Source organism: Catharus ustulatus, chromosome 8 (assembly GCF_009819885.2).
Source record: "Catharus ustulatus isolate bCatUst1 chromosome 8, bCatUst1.pri.v2, whole genome shotgun sequence".
Taxonomy (NCBI): domain Eukaryota; kingdom Metazoa; phylum Chordata; class Aves; order Passeriformes; family Turdidae; genus Catharus; species Catharus ustulatus.
In genome coordinates, this window is record NC_046228.1 from 6780238 (window position 1) to 6801636 (window position 21399).

The 21399-nt window shown below is 40.3% G+C and overlaps 1 protein-coding gene across 2 annotated transcripts in view; it reads left to right on the forward strand.

Annotated features, from left to right (window-relative positions):
• The window catches only part of SHTN1 (shootin 1), a 53932-nt gene that overhangs the window by 14563 nt on the left and 17970 nt on the right, over positions 1-21399 (forward strand). For both annotated transcript variants that reach the window (XM_033066130.2, XM_033066131.2), the window contains exons 4-10: positions 2705-2799; positions 4868-5036; positions 7566-7663; positions 8611-8692; positions 10338-10432; positions 19176-19322; positions 20617-20770. In XM_033066130.2, the coding sequence (XP_032922021.1) occupies positions 2705-2799; positions 4868-5036; positions 7566-7663; positions 8611-8692; positions 10338-10432; positions 19176-19322; positions 20617-20770 (840 nt within the window). The remainder of the gene's footprint in view (positions 1-2704; positions 2800-4867; positions 5037-7565; positions 7664-8610; positions 8693-10337; positions 10433-19175; positions 19323-20616; positions 20771-21399) is intronic.

Sequence of the window (21399 nt, forward strand, 5' to 3'; positions counted from 1 at the left end):
AGCACAAGAGATAGAAGGTGGTGGTGGGGGGGAAAGCTTCAACACACAATCATTTCTTTTCAATTGGAGCCAGCAAGGTTGATGACAACATGACCATTGTGTTATAATGATAAGACCACTAAGGATCTGTACCTCTCATCAAGGCTTTCACACAACAGCAGATACAATTTAATTCACTGCTCTGTCAGCAGTGCTGATACCATTATGCCGTCTGTCTCCACAGTTATAATCACTGTCCTCCGAGAAATGCAGTTGAAATGATCTTGAGCAGTCAAAGAAACTCTCAATTAAGGCTGCCACTTCCAATGTGTCAGATTGTGTCTTATGCACTTGGTACAATTTTCACTTCCAATCCTGTTTATTTACAATGTCTACCAGTAATTATGCTTAACATGTCATTTAGTGAGGGTGCCCCTGCCAAGGAGATTGTTGGGTGCTGCAGTACCATTGAGGGGGAGTTTCTCGCAGTCAGTGCCATCAGCGGCTTTTAGTCCCTGATGGGATGCAGTAGTAATGTTGATAATGCAAGTATCGTGCTCATCAAGTCATAATTAGATGCCACTCAAATGTGCCACTTGTAATAACAGTGTTGATTCATGTTTTCTCGGTGACTGCAACTACTAATTAGTTAAGTGGTTTTTGGTTGGCCTGCATTTGCTGCGGATTATTATTACCCCTGAAAAAAACTGTCAAGGTTAGAGATGTTTCAGGCCACTTAGTGCTTCTTTATGAATATTAATATTAACATAATAAGAACTTTGGACAGACTTAGGAAATAATATATTTTTTGTATTTAATTTGGAAAGACTTTTTTCCCCTGAGTTAATCATAATTGCAGGTTAATTAAGTTTAAATGAACCAAGAGTAATCCCTAGTTCTGCCATGAGAGCCCGATCCTTGTTTCCTAACTTTAGCCTTAGATTCCTGCCTGTAAAATGGGAGCAGCTCTGTATCTCCACTGCTCCCTCATCCAGCCCAAAGCATCTCCCTGCTCAAAGCTCCCAGGGCTCAGTAGTGTAAAAACAGAGGAGAAAGGGAGATGTACTGCCTGAGACTTTTCCTTTCTCAGATTAAATGTAGCAGCTGGTATGGCACATTTGGAACAGATAATTTCTCCATAGTCAGGAGAAATGGAAATAAACAGACAATTAAAGAAAGAGGTCTGGTTGCTCTGCTGGTAGAAGACTTCATGTGAATATGGTTTTTAGACCAGTATTTACCAGTATGCTGCTCTGCCTTTTCTTTTTTGTGGATTTTGTGTCTTTCATGCAGCTACTCAGCAAACCAGTGTGTTGCTGGTTTACTCTGGTGACAACAATACTTTAATAATGAAAACTTCACTTGATATTAAGTATAAAGCTTCATAAATAACATTTGTTAATGGCCTTCTTTTTCCTGTCATGAAGTCTTGTTTTGAAGTCATTAAGATGATTTCTGTATATCAAAGAGGGCTTAAATCTCTTTCTTCAATCTTTGGTCAAAACTCTTGGAAGAGGGCGAGGGGCATTTTTTACCCAGTGCTATAAAATCCCTAGGTTTGAAAGCTTACCTTGATGAAAAGGAAAGGAAATGCTAGGGAAAAAAATCTTCTGTATTTGCACTGTATTTTCCAGCCTTGTTCCTGCTCCAGAGTGTTGTTCAGCTGCAAGTAGTTCCTTTCTGTGCACTGAAATGCTGGCACTGAGAAGGAATTTGTGCCATGCAGAATTAGGTTCCAGTTTAGGTTTGGATGAGGGTGCCAGGAGCCAAGGGGGAATTGCATCAATGAGCCTGAGAAATGGAAAACTATCCTTGGGTTTTCTGCTTTGCTCCCCTGTGCAACCTTACACCTGTCTCTTAGACTTTGAACCCTGCTAAAGTACATATGTACTGCTGGGAGCTGAGTGGAATTGCAAGCCAGAATGTATCTGTACTTCTAAATTCTTTCTGATTCACACTGGTCTCCTATGTTACAAAACAAGATCTGTTCCAGAACTTTTGGTCACTCTTTTGCCCGTCTTTGACAGAGTGATGTACCCACAATTGTAATAGGGATTCTCTAAGTGCAGAGGACAGATGTGTCTCTTCCTCCTCCAGCTGTGACAGCAAATGAACAGCTGTGCATTCCAGCTGCAGTCAGCCCAATGTTGGCCCTGGTCTCAGGGAAGATTTTGTGAGTGTGTTGGGATCTGTGTTGTGAACAGTGAAGGTAGGTGAGACCCTGGTGCTCACTTTAGGACCTGCTCAAGCATAGAGAGACTTCAAATAAGGAACAGACCAGAAAAATAAACATTGTAATCCATCTGAATTAATCTTGCTGTTTGAAAATACAAAGGTTCCAGTCTTCTGAAAATGTCATGATTGCAATCTTAAGGGATTATCCTAAAGGTGTCATTCTGATTCTTCAAGTGTTTGTGACATAAAGATGATGAATGAGGATGGTCAAGGAGGCTCCTGCTGGTCTTCTACTTCATAAGTTTATGCTAATTTGAACAATTTCCCCTCTGATGCTGCAAACATGGCTTGAGAGAATTGCTTAAAGGAACAACCCAAATATTCAGTGCTCAGAACAATTCCTATCTATGGAGATTATCTAAGTATGTACTTCCCTGTTTTTGAAATCCTTACAATGAAAGTTAGCAAAAGGAGATATGCTATTTCTGATCATGGGAGGCATGTGTCAATCTCAGGAAAATACTGACTCATTTTCAAACTTTTCCCTTAGTCTCTCACATGGTTATTGAGGAAGTGAACTGTATTCAGAACCATCTTGAAATTGAGAAGACATGCCGTGAAAGTGCTGAGGCTTTGGCTTCTAAGGTGAGGAGAATTATGGTGATGTTTTTTCTGATCTATTTATTCACCTGTTTATCTATTTATTTATTTAAAACTTGAGATGTATGCATGACCCTTATATGTTTCTGTGTAATCTTGTGGAGCTGTGAAGTAGTTTGGAAGTGGCAAAAAACTAATAGCCAGATGTGAGATGCAAAATACCATTCCTACCTTTAAAGAAAAAAAATCCCCATTTTAATGTAGTTTCTATTTTCATGAACCAGCATCCTGATCTCTTGTTTTCATATGCATTTAGGTTAAATGGAAAATAAGTTTTAGAACTCCTCTGTATGAAAACAATAATGAGCATTTCAGTGTCTAAATCAAATGGAAAAAGTCAACCACTGCATTACATTTCAGGTGATTGTTTATGAAAGCAAAGCAAGGGCAGGGGAAAGGTGACCTCCACTGCTCTGTTGATTGCGTCTAGTCTGATGAATTTAGCAAGTGTGTAATTTTCTATATTCCATCTCATCAGAAGTGCATTATTATTAAAGAATGTTTTTATCTCTCTTATATATTTTTGGTTGTGTAAAATGCATCTGAGCCACTTCATCAGAAAATGGATTACAGCAATTTTGAACCAAATTTCATTAGCAATGCTGACTGCCTTTTTTTTTTCCTTTTTTTTTTTCCCCTCCCTCCCCATTCCCTGCCCAAAGTACATCCTTAGATATGGTAAAAATCACACCAGCAAGAAATCACTTTAATTTAGATGCATTAGCAATGTACTTTCTGGAGGTATTTACTTAATTGTTTGCATAATGACACTATATTAGAATTCATAAGATAGACAATCAGCATATAAGTAAGAAAATGAACACATTTATGCAACTTGTCTTCTTCTCTGCACTTTCCCTGTAATGCACGTACAAGGGCAGTTCAAAGACTCCGTGGGGCTGTTTGTCTGTGAGCTGACTGCACCGTGCAGGGCTCCTCACACCACTCTCCTCTCTTGCTCACTTTCATTCTTTGGGAATGAGATAAGCAATTCTTGAATAAATCTCCCATAGTTGAAGGGCTGAGGGTAAGGGGAATCAAAGATTGCTTAGGTAAAAATTCAGGGTCAGATGAACTGTAGAGTGTATGTTTTCTTTGGAGATACATATTGGACTTCTGAAGTCTGTGTTGACTTTGGCATGTGGTGTGGCATTAGTAGAAAATTGAGTCTCATTCTTAAACCTGAGCACAGGGAATACTTGGCTGATGGGTGGGCAGTCACCCTGAACACCCCTGGGGCTGTGCTGCACTCACAACTGCTGCTGTGGGGTGTCTGGGTGCAGGGCAGTGAAAGAAATGATGAGAATTTAACATTTGCAGTGACTCCTGTTCAGTTTTTCTTGATCAAGACAGAGATGCCTTGTAGAATCTCTTCTGTACCATCCACCAACCAGTCATGTGTTTAAGCATCCAGCTCAAAGTAGTATCAGACTTGTGGTCTGACCATGAAGAATTGGTTCATGAGATGGCTCTCATCTTGTGTATGTTGACTCTATAGTAATAACTCAAAATAACTTTGAGATAATTCTGTTGTGACTAGGAATGTCGCAGTGGCAGTATTTGTAGTTTATAAGCGAAGTAGGGCATAGGAGAAAGTAAGAATTTTTCTTTAACCAATTGACTCAAATTGGAAAACCAGATGAGCTTTCAAGGGCACAAACTCTTCTGCAGGTCATTCAGTTGGGACTCCTGGTACATGTTTAAAGGTGAGGAGCTGAAGCAGCTGTCACAAAGCATGTGTAGCATTATGTCAGCTTGATAGTTGATTGATTTAAACCTACACAGTCTTTATTAAACAGTAGTACTAGAGAGGGAAAAGGGCTATGGATAGAGGATGATGTTGAATTCAAGCCTCTCAGAGGAAAAAGTGGACAAACATCCCATCTTCAGACATTCTAATCTTGAATGGAACTTAATCTAATGTTACTGTTGTCTTCTTTGTTTGCTAGATCTTTTAATGACAAAGGATAAAAAACAGTTGACTTTTTTTCTTGCCCAGCAGCTTAAAGACAGACTAACTAACTTCTTACTGTTTGTACTTCTCACCTTTCAGCTGAACAAAGAAAATAAAACCTTGAAAAGAATTAGTATGCTTTGTATGGCCAAACTGGGCCCAGAAATTATCACTGAAGAGATCAACATTGATGAGGATGAATCATCCACGGATACAGAAGATACCTCAGGCTCATGCAATTCTGTGCACTGTCAGCAGCAGATAAAAGGTGAGCACTGTTGCTGATCCTGCAGCACCATGCAAGGCAGAAGTTGTCTGAAGAACAGCAGAGTTGGTTTGGAGCAGAGACTGCTCTTGTTCCAAGTCATGTTTCTGGGAGTGGTCAGAATCAAATGGTTTGCAGGAATGACTCAGAATATGATGGGCTGGTGGTGTGTAACATAAATGGTGGGGGATCCACATCCTGCAGAGAAAAGTAAATGCAATAGGAAAATGAGATCTACCCAGCTAAGAGAGTTCAATGCTGCTGAATCAGTAGAAGAAACATTGCCTAAAACCCTTAACAAAATAAAAGGTAAGCAGAAGGGCAAGGTCACCTTCAACTGCAGTGTCATTATTGCAGAGCTTGTCAGACAGAACTCTCCATTTCTGTTTCCATTATGTAGCTTTGTGTGCACAAACTTCATTCATGAAGTTCCAGAGCTATTACCAAACAAGCAGCCTGAAGAGTGACTGTTGTACTGGGTAAAACAGCAAAACTGGAGAGCATGGAAATAAAAGACAGATCTGTGGTTTTGGTTTTTTTTAACCCAGAAATTTCTGGTTGTTTTTTTGAAAGGCACTTAATATTTCAATTGTCCAAAATCAGCCTTATTTCTCATCCCTGTGATGAAGTCATTGTGATTTTCTATATTGTTGTGTCATAGTATCCAAAAAAGGGGAATGCCCACATCCTGGATTTTGTGACAAGAGAAATTAAGTGTTTAATTTCTTTAAAAAAAGGCTTTCACTTTTGAGCAGCAAATGATGTTTAAGTACAACATTTTTGGACGTTCATTATGAATTTATTAATTGTTGTCTTTTTGAATGAAGCAGCTGAAGTGGTACAAAGTATTACTGAGGAGAAATGATGAGTGTTGTAAAAATGCTTGTGAAACAGTCCCACCAAAGAAATAAAGTGACTTAGTACCCTTCTACAATCAGTTTTCCATCCTCTAGATGTAGGAAAAGGCAGCAAATGGTGTGATGCACACCATGCAACCCATCTGAATGGGAAATAAGATCTTGGAATACCTCCAGTCTTTACTGGAGAAAGGTGTCAAGAATACATTTAGAGAGCAAGCACTGGCTGCAGACCAGATGGGAGCATTGTTAGGAGGGTAGCAGGGTCCAATTAGAGCAATATTGAAGAAATGTTTTGATGTATCTGCTCTCTGTCTTCGTTAAAGCATTAAAAGTGGTATTTTGGGAATCTTTTAAGTTTTTTAGCCTTCTCACCATTCAAGGAAGTTTTGGATGTTTCTTGGAATGATTTCTTCCCTCCCACCACTTTTCTGTAAGAATACACAAATATGGATGTAAAACCTCTCTGCATTGTGAGGTTGATATATGTATTGTAAAACCAGAATTAATCCAAGTCCCATAAATTTCAGTGAGACTTTTTTTCTCCATTAATTTCTCTGGAGAGCACAAATCCATAAAATGGACAATGTATATCAAGTACAATGGATTATCTGTACAGTGTGTATCAAGAATCTTCTGGGAAAACAGGTCTTTTTATTTACTTTAGAAAGTGTATGCTTTTAATTTAGAGGACAATAAATCTGAGGGTCCAGATCTGGGAGGGGGGATGCTGGTGTAGAATGGACATTTTCAAAATGTGAGACCAAACAGAATGACATCCAGCATGTCATCATCATCTGCAATTGATTAGCCACTATTCTCTCAACTTGAGGCTGGTGTTCAGTGAACAGCAGTGCTGTGAAATACTGGAAGCAGGTGGGGAATGAGAGCACTTACTGAAAGCTAATATATATCAATAAATTTTGATTTTTGTGGTGATTTTATGTTAACCTAAACCTTGATATATTATGTATGCAAACTGATCTCCTGTTAAGAAGTGATTATAATCAAATGTTTTATTCCATTGTGAATTTAATTTATTTCATATTTTAATAATTAAGGAACAAAAATTCTGAGGGGAAAATTACAAGCATTAGCTCTTCCATCAGTAAAGGTTATATTCTGACTCTGTTCACATAATGTTACAAAGACTATGAATTGGCAGCTGTTCAGGACAATTTCTTCTGTGAAAACCTCCCAAGTATTAACTGCCTGTTGTTTTGTTTATTTCCCTTGTGACAAGAACTCACGATCCAAAAAGAATTGAAGTGCATTAATTTGTTTTAAAGGATGCTTCTTAAAAATTGCTTTCTGCTGCCTCCATACCAGAGTCTCTGTGATGTGACAGTCTCGAGAGCAGGACTGAGGACCCTTTGTGGTGGCAGGATTGGCCCTGTTATAGCAGGAAATGAATCATTCAAAATGCAAATAAAGACAGCAGGACTGAACAAGGAGCTTATCTCAACAGAGTAGATCTGAAACTGTGGCCCAGTTATAGATCTGTTACTTGACACTTATGCAAAGTTCATAAATTATTGAGGGTGTTCCTTGATTACAGCTGATGCTTGATAGTAGTTCAGGTGTTTCATATTCACTGTACTTGCATTGCTGTGACATTTCCTTTGTTGTTGTTTTTCAAATAAAATATATTCTTCATTTCCTGCCTCAAACTTAGAGCTGCGAGATCAAATCGTATCTGCTCATGAGGAAAAGAAGACCTTGGCCATTGAACTGGAAAACCTGAGGTGCAAACTTGCAGAAGTAATTGAAGAAGTATGTATTGTACCATGGAAAGCGAGACCATGCTAGCGTGGAGTCGGTACTTTCTGTAGCTTATTTTGCTAAAAACGCTCAGTTGTGAAGTTAATTGAATACTGTCTAATCTCCAGCCCTGCCAGTGATGGATCACTTAGGGCATGTCCCTGGAAGGGACCCTCTGTGTCACAGTCCAGTCTGCCCCTGCAGCTGGCACATGATTTCTCCTTACCTGTTTGATCTGTTCCAATGCCCACATTACCTATTGTCACCTCCCCTTCCTGACAGCCCCTCACCCATCACAGCCTGCAGGGGTTTTTGGATTTCCTTAAACCCACAGATGTGTAAGAAATGCTTTTGTAGGACATGTAGTTTAATCACTGGTGCTACTTCATGGAGTATATGTTTAAGTTTAGCCATTGGCAGTGCCATGTCACGATAATTAGACCAACAAATTGGCTTTTCAAGCCAGCAGGATTTCATTCCTGCTAGAAAACTGAATAAGCCATGTACTGATCCAAATCAGGACTTAGTGGCTTTTCCTGTCTGTGCAGCACTTGCATTCAGAAACACAGAACTGACAGCAATTGGACAATAAACAGAGCCCAGGAAAAGACAAACAAACAAACAAAACAGAGTCTGACTATATTAAAATGCAGTCAAGTAACTTTCCAACCAAGTGCTATGGCACCTGATCTGAAGGGTTCCAAAGATCATATATTTGCAGCTGTGACTGGAACGTGCTGTGGGAGGTTTAGTTCATAACCCTTTTGTGACATCTGTTATAACATCTGTAAGGTGGAGTAGAAAATGCTTTCCATCCCACTGGAAACCCCAGCATCAAACCAAACTTAGAAAACAGAGCTACTGACAGTGAAATACTGCTTGCATTATGTATGTGCTGCATGCCTTAGGCAATTAACTAAAATGCTCTTGGTTTTCATGTGTTTTTTATACTTTTCTAGGTAAATAAGTTGAAAGAAGAAAAGGTTGTTTTGACAACTGAAGTTAATAAGCAACAAAAACTGCTGGAGAAATGTAACAGAGGTGTGTAGTGTCAGCAGGTTCTGTGAGAGTTTGCCACATCCTTTGCAGAAGCTGCAGAGCTTTTCTGCTGCAGTACAAAGAGCAGGTTACAGAACAGTGACTGTGGTCCAGATCTGACGCTCGACCTTCTTGCTGCAGGCACTGCATCAGCTCATGCACTGTTCCAGACTCTGTACTCCGGGAAAATGTGACAATGTAAATAGCAGGTGTTACGTGAGAATAGGAAAACCTTTTCCTGTGTGGCACAAGTGGTAAACTAGGGCAGGGGCACAGTCCTTCACAGTGATGGAGTTTGAACCTTAATCTCCTGCTTTCCTAAATCATTACACCAGTCTTCCTTTTAGTGGGATACAGCTGCTAATTTTGAATGTTGAAAGTCTTGGGAGAACTTGTTTTGTGTTCAGAGGGAGTGTGAGAAATAAGATTTCCAGGTTATGGAAAGAAATCAGATATTTTCCTTTACTGGAAAGAGAAGAGAGGTGAAACCAGGGTAGGAAAAGTCTAAAAAGAGATAGGGCTCAGAAAAGGAAAGCTGTTGTTTAATGAAGTGAGTGTTTCTACACGAGTAATAGTTGATCCCAAAGAAGTTTAGAGGAGAGGGAAAAGTTTTTAATGCCTTGGATTACTCTACCCTTTCCTCTTGCTTTTTAAGCCCTAAGAAATTAAAAACTCTTTGACAAAAAGCCTCATTCGAGCCTCACTCGAATAGTGTTTCCCATTTTCCTGAAGTGGAATACAATGGGTCTGGCTGAGATACAGTCGGGCATATCCTGTTAGCTTTCTCCAGGTGTCCATCTCTTACCCTTTCCATGGGTCTGCATTTCTTAAACCTATGAAAGGCAGTACTTGAAGGCTCTTACAACACCAAACTTCAGAACAGTTCATTAAACACATTAGCTTGAAGCTTTTGATGGAATACTATGGCAGATGAAAATTTTCTGAATTTTTTTCTTTTTTCTAAGCAGTATCAAAAGAATAACCCCTAGTTTCACATTTGCCTGTTTTCCTGGAAGGAAGAGTTAAATTAAAGCAAGATATTTTGTATGCATTAAATGAGTTACTGAAGTATTCAATACCTCCTGTATCCTGTGCTTATGTGGCACCATGCTCTCAGTGCATTTCAGTCAGAGTTGATGAATTTATCTTAAATCTAAGTATGTGGGTTGTTTGTTGTGTATTCTTTGTGTGTGTGGTTGGTTTTGTTTATTTGCATTTTTAAGTTAGCATCACTTTGAGGGTCAGGTGTGCTGGGATGTCTGAATTACCACTTAGCTCATCTCCAAACCAGGTAAACAAATACGGATTTCTCAAGAATAACATAATCTTTGATAGATTCAGCAAAGCTCTTTTGAGGCAAAAAGAGGCCAAATATGTTCTGTGGTACTTGATGCCTTTTACTGGAGATTTTGAGTCTGAAGAGGAAGAATATTACTCTATTCAGAAGCTAGTAATTGTGCATATATGTGGTGAGGTTTAGGACAAAACTGCAAAGAAGACTGTATACAGAAATGTAAAACTAGGTCATGCTGTCAGTCAGGGATTTGTGGTGCTAGGGAATAGCAGCTTAACTGGGTAAATCAAACAGTATTTCTTCTTTTGATCTGTTCCACTTTTCCTTCTGATCTTGTTTTATTCTTATAAACAGTGTCTGTGCTGGCAGTAGAGGAATATGAAGAGCTTCATGAAAACTTTGAGCTGGAGAAGAACCTGCGGAAGAAAGCAGAGTCATTTGCACAAGAGGTGAGTAGTCAAGGAAAAAATTAGGACATTGCATGTGGGCAAAACCTTACCAGTTTAGATGATTTCAATTCCCAGCTCTCATCCAGCCCCAGATACTACTTTGGGAACTTCTGTATTTCACCCGTAACAGTTTACTGTTTCAACCAGCATTTGTAAATCACTTTGGAATTTTTCATGCAGTCTTACCTATGTCCCCTTTCATGACAAGGCTTTAAATTTATCATGGGCTTAGTTTGCTACAGCATCCCAGTGTGGAATATGTAGTGGTTGGAACTGGGAGGAATTAGCTGTCTTTCTAGTGATAAAATTTGAAGGACTGGTTTTTTTCCTGAAAAATATGTGGACTCCTATAAAAGGTGTTGCAAAACTACAGTATCAGTTGAGGGACACATTTTGGAAGATTATATTGACAGTACTTTCTGTAATTGACTGACAATCTGACAGGCAACTTAAGTACAATGCCAAAGGAGTGCTGATTATTTGCAAACAAGTATTTCTTGGGTTTTGTCATTATTTAGTTGTTGCCTCTTCCAGAATAGGAGCCCTTCTTGGTGCAGACTGTCAGAGTAGCTGTTCACTTGAAGGTTTTCATTCCATAAAGTTCTCTTATCCAAAATGGAATCACTACAAACACACAATCACTACAAAATCACAGCAGTGAAGTTCAGGCTTGCATTCTTCCCTTTCTGTACCTGCTTGTCTTCCTGTGGTATTGTGCTGTTCAGAAAGATTTTTAGAACCTTTTTTAAAATACATGACCATGTGACAACAAAGGCATTGCTCATTCATATTTAGGGAACCAGTATTTAAAATTCCTTAAAAAACCTGTTATCATTGGCCTGGTTTCACACTGCTGGTGTCCCTTGAGTGACCTGAGACATTAGGCAGGCTCTGGCCCACAAGTGCATCCAGAGCAGCACAGCTTTCTGCTCCAGTGAGGCCGTGTGAGCTTCCTCTCACCGGGATCGTGGCGCAAGGTCACAGCTGTGTTTGGAGAGCTAAGTTTTCTAGGATGTGCTTACAGTAGCTGTGTTTGGTTATGCTAAGGATGCTCAGGGATTTTTCTGCCTGCTTTTATTAGCCACCTCTTTTCTGTCTCTATAAAAGGTTTCTTTTAAACCTCAAGATTTCTGCTGGAGTTTCGCTTGGATTTTGCGAAAGCCACAGTAGTCGGTTGTGATAAGCTGTGCAGTGTTGGGAGAAGGAAGAGCTTTGAATAAAGGGCAACACTGCATGTTCACTGCTTTGTTCTTGATGTTTTTGGAGCACTTGCAGAAAGGAAAAAGGCTCCAAGTAACGTGGCTGTCACTGCAGCTGAAAAATGGCGCATCTTTTGTAGTCGTGTTTGTGATGTCTCAAACAGCCAGATGTGTATTTTAGCTCAGTAAAGTACTGAACTACTGCCTGTGGAGGTGGGCACATTGTCTGTCCAAGGGGCAGAAGCACCTTCAATTTGCCTTCATGGTGTGGTTAGCCCATGCATTCAGATTCAGCCCTTTCCCTTTCTCCATGGCACGGCTTCCTCTTCTGTCTTTGCACTGCAGCTGCCCTGGGAGGGACCAGGGCTGGTGGGGGCTGCTTTTCAAAGGGATGCCCTTGGCCTCCTGCCCTTCTGACAGGTGAGGAGGATTGTGCACAGAACAGGAGCACTTGGGAGTGCAGGTGTGAGACATTATGGGCAGGTGAGCGTGTGTGCAGCAGCGAGCACAGATGGGGGAGAGGAGAGACATGGAGCAAGAGAGGGAGGGGGCAGGCACATATAGGAGTGGGAACACTTGAAAATCAGAGCTTTTGATTAAAAAAAAAATCCAATACAGCTTTAATTATAGTCATGCTGCTGGCACCACCATAATATATATTTAATTAATCAAAAGTGATCTAACTTCAAACATTAGAATTCATGCTCTTTAGAGGTTCTAAAGAAACTGAGTAAATATTGTCAGCTGTGGTGTGGAGAGGGGGAAGGAAAAGGAGAGAGGTTTTGAAGTGAGTCACAATCCATTGTGAAAGGTACAGGAATCTGCATAAAAGAACTAAATAAATAGAGTGTGTAAGGGGCGGAGGCATGGAAAAATCTGTGCCTACCTGAATAAAACAGGGCTGTTAACACCGGAATCTTGGCAAGCTTAACCAGAATTCTAGTGTCAGGTTTTAAGAGACACTTGAAGATCTCTCAGCTGTTTGTGGAGCAGTTTATAAGAAAACAAAGGAAGGCAGAGAGTATCTTGAAGGCCATTGCAATAATGTAGAGATAGCCCTGAAAAGCACTCTCCCACAAAGATGAGCAAAATACAATACATGCAGCCAAAGCAAGCCAAAAGCAGAAGAACACGATGTGAGAAGCAAATTGAAACTCTTAACGATGTAAAAATGTTGTGAGTTTAACAAAATAATCTTGCATAAGTGGTTTATTAAACATACATCCTGCCTTGCAACAATATTTTGTAAAGTGAAGTTGGGGTTTAAACCCAGCTTGGCAACTCAGCCCCACACAGCTGCTTGCTCACCTTGCCCCAATAGGGTGGGGGGGAAAATTGGAAGTTAAAAATGAGATAACTCATGGGTTGTGATAAAGACAGTTTCCTAAGAAAAGCTTAAGCTGCACCCAAAAGCAAAGCAAAATAAGAAATTCGTGTGCATCTTCCCATGAGCAGACAGATGCTCAGCCTTCTCCAGGAAAGCCAGGCTCCATTTGGGAGCAGCCACATGGGAATACAAACACCATCACTCTGAATGTCCCCTTCTTTCTTCTTCCTTCTTCTTCCCCCAGCTTTACCTGCAGAGCATGATCCCCTGTGGTCTGGACTATCCCTGGGCATAGCTGGGGTCAGCTGTCCTGGCCTTGTCCCCTCCCAGCCCCTTGTGCACCCCCAGCTCACCCCACTGTGGGGTGGGGTGAGGAGCAGAAAAAGCCTTAACTCCATGTGACCACTGCTCAGCAATAATGGAAATATCTTTCTATTATCAGTGTTTTCAGCACAAATCGAAAACACAGCCCCTACCAGCTACTATGAAGAAAATTAACTCTTCCAGCCAAAACCAGCACAAGGGAACAGTTTATTTTTAGTGCTGGTGGAGAGATAATCCCTGCCCCTGAAGTGCTCTGGAAACCTCATGGAGAAGAAGCAGTGTGCTCTCAGCATTGAGCTGATTCTTTTCCTGCCCTCTGTATCTTGGACAAATAAAAATGAAGTGTCAAACTGCTGAACAGTTTCTTAGGGTTTCTCTCACTTCTGAGGCTCACACAGGCTCTTGCTCAAAATGCACAACTGGAAAAAGAAAAGAAAGGTTTCCCAGGTATTTATGGTGCCCTGTAAAACAGTTTGCAGTTAAGAGATTGAAAGGCTGCATTCAAAAGAACTATGATCCAGATGAATTAATTCAGGGAATCTCTAATGTGCATCATTCATCTTTTCATTGACTTTCCCTCTTTGATGCTTACACCTTCCTACAGCTGTTCATGCTTTTAAGCAACTATTGCACAATAAAATGTGTGCATTTAACTTATTTTCCTCCAAATACCTGGATCCCATACCTGGGCCAGTGCACAGCTGACTTGACTTACTCTGGGACTGAATCTTCCCATACTGAAAGACAGAGGTGGCTGTCAAGTTGGAGAAAATCATTGTCACTCTTAGCAGCTGACTGCACTACTCAGGAGGTTGCATGCAATGATTATCTTGATGGCATGAGCTGCCAAAGACTTCTTCCTCAGATGCATCTGTGACCTATTGGGTGAATTTGTGAGAACTTTTGCATTAACATATTACATCTGTGAGTGGATACTGAAAAACCAGCGCTGGAGAAGAAGCTCCATGCTTGCAAGTGCCACACTCTGTGCTTTACTGAGGATAGTTCAACTGCAGCTGGGATCTGAAGATAATTAATTCACAGTCCAGCTGACTGAACTGGATTTAATAATTAAAGAGACATAAGTAGTTAGTACTTGAATTCTCCTGAGCTTGGATGTTACCACTTTGGAAGCATGATGTAATGCTAATATGTTTCATCAAGCTTTTTCCCAGGAAGAGGCTTGGGGAATGGTAACAGATGTATGCTCTAGGAAATCCTTTGGTCCTTTTCTCTTTCCCTCCCCATCTCTTTTTGCTCAGGCAATTAGTCTATGGGGGGAAGAAAGTGAAGATGTTTCCTCCTTTTTTGTGTGGTGTATGATCTACTTGTGAATCTATTAAGGGTGTCTAAATGCTGTAAGGCTGTGAGCATTAGAGAATGTATCACTATGCTTCTACCATGGCTAAAAGAAAACTGCAGGAAATGAAGAAATAATAGAGATTATTTTTTCCCCTGTATTTTGTGCAGTTATGCCTCATAAGTGAAGAATGAGTGTTGTAGTTAGAGAAATCCTTTTTTACAGAACAGGCTGGTAAAATAAATAATGCTCTGTTTTTAAGGAAGTCACATGGTTGATGGCAATACAGTCTGCTCACATTCAAAAGTGCATGCTCCACACACCTCTGGAGTGAGAAACAAATGATGGATGAAAAATGGGCTTAACTCATCTACTCCAGTTCTCCCATTCTGGCTGAATCAGCCCTCTTCTTTTGAGCTACAAAACTTAGTAATGCTGCAGCTTGTAGCTTTAGAAACAGTCCCTTCAGAAGATGTCTGACAATTAGCCAGGTAACTAAAATCAACTGGATTGTATCTTTATTGGTCAGAAATATTATGAATCATCCATGAGTTACTCTTGGCTATCCAAATTATGTATATGTCCTTTTTTCATGGTCACACTGCTCACTTAATACAACTAGATTAGACTTTGACTCCACTAAAGGAGTTTTGGTTTTGTTTTTTTTTTCTGATTAGCCATTAAACTAAAAACCATACCTGAAGTTGTTTTTTAATCCTAACTTTAGAGCCACTTAGTGCCCTGTCAAGCCATAATTAAACATGATCACTCTGTCTTTCCCATCACATAAATCCTTCAAACAGCCTGTTCTTTTGGGGAGATACAAATACCTTGATCCTACCTCTGTTGGGACTTTTTTGAGGTCTGAACACAAGCTGTAAGGCTTCAGAGTACACATAATGCAAAAGGCATCAAATGTGAATGGGTTACCCCTCTGACTCACTGATTCCTCACTGGGTTGTGGAGGGGATGGGGCAGTGCTGCTGAAAAAAGGACCAGCTGCTCAGTTGAGTGATCTTCCCTTCTGTTTGACACTTCCCAAGTTTGACTCTACCTTGCTACTTACCTTTTGTTACTCTATTTATAAGGTACAGTGTGCCACTGATTTTTACTTTACTTTATGCAACCACTTTTTAGAACAACTGCTGTATTGGGACATTTTTCTCCCTTCCTGTAGCAAGACAAAAAGGTTATTGCTCACAGCAAATACCCAAAGCATATATAGATGGAAGTGTAGCCACACATGGATATTAAAGAATTTCCTTTGTCATTGTGTTGCTCTTGGGAGAAGGGTTGGTTGGAAAGCATCCAGTTTTATCCTGAACCTTACTTGAACGAGGGTTGGTGTTCCCAGGGATTTGACACTAACAGAGTTGCTTTCTAACTTTTTTAATGAGGAAGAATTCCTTTTTCAGCCCTGCTGTAAACAAAAAACAGCTGCAGTGAACGCTCTGTCGGGTAAGGGCTAGAGCAAGGGCTGAGAATGAGGTATGGCCTCATTGAGGTCAAGGGAAAAACTTCTATTATTTTCACCCCCTTCTTTCCACCTCCTCAGTTCTTGTGAAAACTCTGCTGATGGAAAGTGGCCAGCTCCCAGATTCCCTGTGCATTGCAGCCTCTCTTTGTAAACTCAGGGAGAGGAAGATGCAGAACTGGTTTGCACAATGGGTGATTTGAAAAATTAGACTGATAGGTGTGAGCAAGCTGTTTTTCTTTGTGCTCTGCCTTCAGCTGCAGGCGTGGTTTTCAGCAGATTCCTGCACTATGGACTTGTGTTTGCAGCATTGATTGGGATGCTCTGCAGATAATTGTCTAGCAGGTGGCAAAGTCGGAACTAATCCATCAATTGGTTAAATTCCACCTAGTCCAAATAATCTTGTTAGTAGCTGTTTTGCCCTTTCAGCAGTCACTTTAATTAATATTCAGGGTTGTGCAGACAGGCAGGTTTCCACCCTGCTGAAGCAGGAATTGATTTTTTAAATTTTAAGTTAAAATTAATTTGCAAGGTTCTTTTTTGTCCTGTGTCAAACAGTGCAACTTTCCAAAAACTTGGAATCAGTACCACGAGCTTGCTTGATACAACTGTCCTGCCTGGTTTTGTCCCTTCCACTTAGAATATGTTGGCACTTAGAGAAATTGTGAAGTAACTTTGGAGATAGATGGGACTCCCTGTGAGAATTTGGTTCCCATGTGTCTGACTGCAGCATTACCTTGCAATCAAACATTTTTTTCTGTGATGTTGAAGACACTTCCATATTATGAGCAGCAACATATTTGCAATATCATGAAAACTGTTTATAAAGCTAATTGAAAATGCAGGACTTGATGTGAGTTTTCATCCAGGATTCAAAAGGTTTTTTTATCATTTTGTTGCAGAAGAACATGAAACAAAGTGCATATGAATTTTCTACACTTGGTGAAGTATCTGCTCAAGTTGAAGAAATCAAGTTGCTCTACTTGATTTCTTCTTGTTTTGGCAGCTTTCTGCTCCCTCAGGCTGGAACAACTCTGGTTGGATTTAGTGGCAGAAACTTGGTGAATAAAAATCTGGAATTGATCACTTTGAACTATTTTTCAGATTCCAAAAAAAGAAAAAAAAAATACAGGTTTTCACTTTGCTTTGAAAGTTCACAGTGGGTAAACTGTGATGCTTGCTGAAGTTAGCTTCTGGAGAGAGATTGTTTTCTGTCAAGGTTAAATAACTTCTGTGAGTGACTTAACAGGAACACAGAAAACTTTGAGACAGTACTGAGCTGTTCTGCAGTGATTTAGAGGCCTTTCTCAAGTATAATCTTCAAAGATGCTGTTTCTTTTTAAGACTATGAAGTGTTAAATGAATGAGTTGCAACACAAAGGCAAAGCTTTATGGATTGTTGTGGGTAGCTTTGATTTTGAAATTCTCTTGCCCTTGAATTGTTTTTGCCACAGCCCTACTAGTATAAGGTAACACAAGCATAAATTGGTTTGACTGGCAGAATTTGGGGACAGAGAGCTGATGTGCAGTGCACATTTGACTTTGCACTCTCAGCAGTTTGTTCTGTTCGCTTTATAACAAAGTGCAGCAGCAGCGCCTACGTTCATCATTTCCTCTCCATCAAATGCTTCCAGTCCTTGCTGCCTGCCCCCATGGCACAGCTTTGCCCAGTGGAGTGTTCACTGCAGGTTTTATTGGTATTAGGGCTGCATCAATTGACTCCTCCTGGCATGCAGGGTCAGCCAGGCTGCCAGGGGAGGTAAAAGTTCAGCACGGTCAGTGCTTTTCTCGGTCTGTCTGCACAGCTGTGCTGGGAGCTGCTCGCTGGGAAGGCTCAGCTGAAGTGTCTGTGCAAGGAATGCTTGCCACAAGCACCAGCTCATAGTTAATATCTAATTGTGTTAAAAGAAATAAATCACAGAGCATTGCAGTGGCACCAGAGGGGAAGAGACCATTTGGACCATATGTCGTATCTGTAATACTGGTTTGTGAATAAACAGGATGGGAATCTGAAAAGATGTCGTGGCACTTTTGTATTTCTAATACTTTATTCTTAAAATATCTCCTTGCTTTTGCTGAGCTCTACAGCAGTGTTTTTGCAGTCTGAGGGAGTCCCTGCATTCTCAGGCTGTTCTCTGTTCTGCTGCCAGAAGTGGCTCTGCTGACCTGAGCACACTCACGTGAAACCTCAGCATGACCCAGTCCCTGTTTGTGCTCGAGGAGCAGACAAAGCTGAGTTTGTGGAGTGGAAGCCCGTGTTGCCTGGGGGCAAACCTCTACCTGAAAGAGATGTCAAGGTGCAGAATAAATTCACTAGGAATTTTTTTGTCGGGAAGCAATCTTTTTTTTTTTTTTTCTTAGTTCCTAGGCAGTCCGAGAGGAACGGATCTCTTAGGGAAACTGCATATGCAGACAATTTCTGCACCTCTTAAGTGAAGCCTAGAGATGTGTGATGTTTTTATCAATGTCAGGTCTCTAGACCTTCTGATTTGTGCCCACCCCCTGCAATGTATTAATTTGCCACATCAAAAATACTAACTTGGGAAGAGGAAGGAACACAAGGATGAGAACTAAAAGGCTGAAATTGTCCTAAGGAGCTTTTTCCCAGGGCAAGTACCTGCACTGATTACACAGATTTGTTTACTGAAGAAATGAATTTCCATCATTCACATATCCAGCTAACCCTCAAATAAGTGGCTTTTATGCCAAAGCTTGCAGATGTGTTTGAGCAGATAGCCTGTGAATTCACAGATATTTTATCTTCCACCCAGAGTTCTTTTAGTCCTTTCAGAGCTCCCTGAATGGGGCTCAGATTGTTCCCATTTCCAGGAAACAGAATTAAGAGGTGTGTTTAAATTCTGAATGCTGCCAACATGAGGGTAATTGAGGTGTGGTGGTTCTGAGCAAAGACCTGGTTCCTTCAGTGTGAGCTTAGCTCTTGTGAATTTTGCTCTCAAACTTCCTTTCCCTTTCCTTTCCCCTTCCTTCTCAGCATCTCTTCATTATTCCTACCACATTAATATGATGTTAATACCTCATTTTGTTTCCAATTGCCATTTTAGCATTAGACTCTGCTTGCCTGACTGTTGTTTTTCTTGGGGGTGGGCTTGTTTTGGCAGATGTTTATTGAACAGAACAAGATGAAAAGGCAGAGTCAGTTGCTTCTGCAAAGTTCTGCTCCAGATCAACAGCTGTTGAAGGCTTTGGATGACAATGCTAAGCTAACCCATGCATTAGAAGAAGAGAGGCTTCAACACCAGCAAAAGGTAAATCAGAATTTTTCCATCTCATTTGTAAGTCTGTGAAAACCTGAATTTAAGGAGTGCTGTGTCTTAATTACATTCAGAATTACTTGAGCTCATATCCCCTGTAAGAGCTTTGATTTTAAGAACTAAATTTCAGAGAAGTTTGTGATTTCCTTCTTCTGAGTCACTGTTCAGATGTGAGTACAGAGCTCGAAGTCTCCTGAGCTGAAGGCTCTGGTTTAGGCAGGTATTTTATTCTGGGTGCCAGTAAAATGCAGTTGCAAGCAGTGAGTCAGGCTCCATTAAGTGAAGAGATGACAAGAGAACATTTTGGACATTGAGTAATACAAAGGGTGTAAGGAAAGACCATGAGGTGAGAGGTGAGCAGTGCACATCAGTGCTCTGGGTCTTGCTGAACAAATGGATGAGGGAAAGCCAGACATCCTGGAGCAGGGAAGTGAAAGGTGAATCTGCAAAAGTGATGTGAGAGGATCTAAACTGATAGGATGTAAACAAATACATTCTCTGAAACTGGACTAGATCAATCTCCTTACTGGGAGAATTCACCATTGCTTCCCAGGAAAGCCTCAAAATGAGCTTTGTTTTAGCCCTGAGACCTGTTCCTAAAGCTCTGTCAGTTGAGTAATACCAGGGACAGGTAAACAATTCCTGTCCTTTCATCAATGCAGCAGTACTAAGACTATGCAATCTCAGATGCTCTGAATGAGTATTTTGGAAGAATAATTGGCAGTTCATAGAAAACCTCTGCATCTTTGGCTACTTTGAAGTCTCGAGCACAATGTATATATTTAGGGAGCTGTGAAGTTACTGCTACTCTGCATCTGAATGCTGCCTCTGAATCAAATATTCCATAATTCCCCCTGCATGAGGCATCTGCATGAGTTGAGACAAGGGAGTTTAAATAATGAGCCTGTCAGTGGAAGCAGTGAGAGAACAAAAATGTCAATGTTCTCGTGCTTCAAATGAGGAAATGTTCTGAAATTAAATTATAATTATGTGATAAAAATGCTATAAAAAGAAAAGGGAACATCATAAAGCTTAAGTGCTTTGGAGCTAAAGACATATTTTAAAGAAAAGATGAAGCAAGGTGGGGTCATAACAGAAAATTCTGACATCTCTCAGAAGAATCTTTCCAGCTCTCACTCAAAAATTTCCCTTTTTCTGGGACTTGTGCCTCACTCCTATACTATAACATGATGTTTTCAGGCATAACTCTGCCTGGTGGGTTATTTGCCAAAGGGAGGGACAGAAAATGCTTTTTATTGTGATGAATGCTCTTGTTTGCCACCTACAGATTAAAGAATTAGAAGAGCAGCTAGAGAATCAGTCACTGCATAAGGAGATTAGTCGCCTTAAACAGCAACTAGAACTTTTGGAAGAAGATAAAAAAGAACTGGAGCTGAAATGTCAGCATGCAGAAGAAAAAGCTAGAGACCTAAAGCATTCAGGTAAAATTATGTAATAGCTTTCATTTTAGGGGTAAAGTGTGTGTGGGGGGTGGTTGGTGCACCCCTATATTTGAGACCCCAGAAGTTTTTGTGCAGCTGTGATCCAGACCTTTGCTTCACTAGACAAAGCACAGCAACTGCCTTCAGTTCAAAATGTGTGTGAAGGAATAACCTTGTAAAACTTCTGTAGGGAACAAAAATCCTGTTGTTAGGTTGCCCTGAGTCTTACAGATAGATAAATATATGGGAATGGTTGTCTGTGTGAAAGACACAAAAGATGATACCTGGACTTTTAAAGTCACTCAGTCGATTTTTAATTTTTTTACCTTTTAAAATTTCAAATCAAGTTTTAAATACTGTAATTTAAATTTGAATCCATCATTGCAAGAACAAAGATCCATATCAGTTTTGGAAATCATATTTTTACTTCTGCCATAACCTACTGTACACAGAACAATTGCTAAAGATTTTTGTAACTAAAAGAAATTGAAGACTTTTTTTTTTTTCTGTGTTTCTGCCCTTCCCCAGTTAATTTTATCTGACAGCATTTCAAGTGCAGAAAAGTAATTTCTGCATTTTAGGTCTGACATGAAAACAGGAGAGGAAAAAATCCATTCTGCCACAACCCA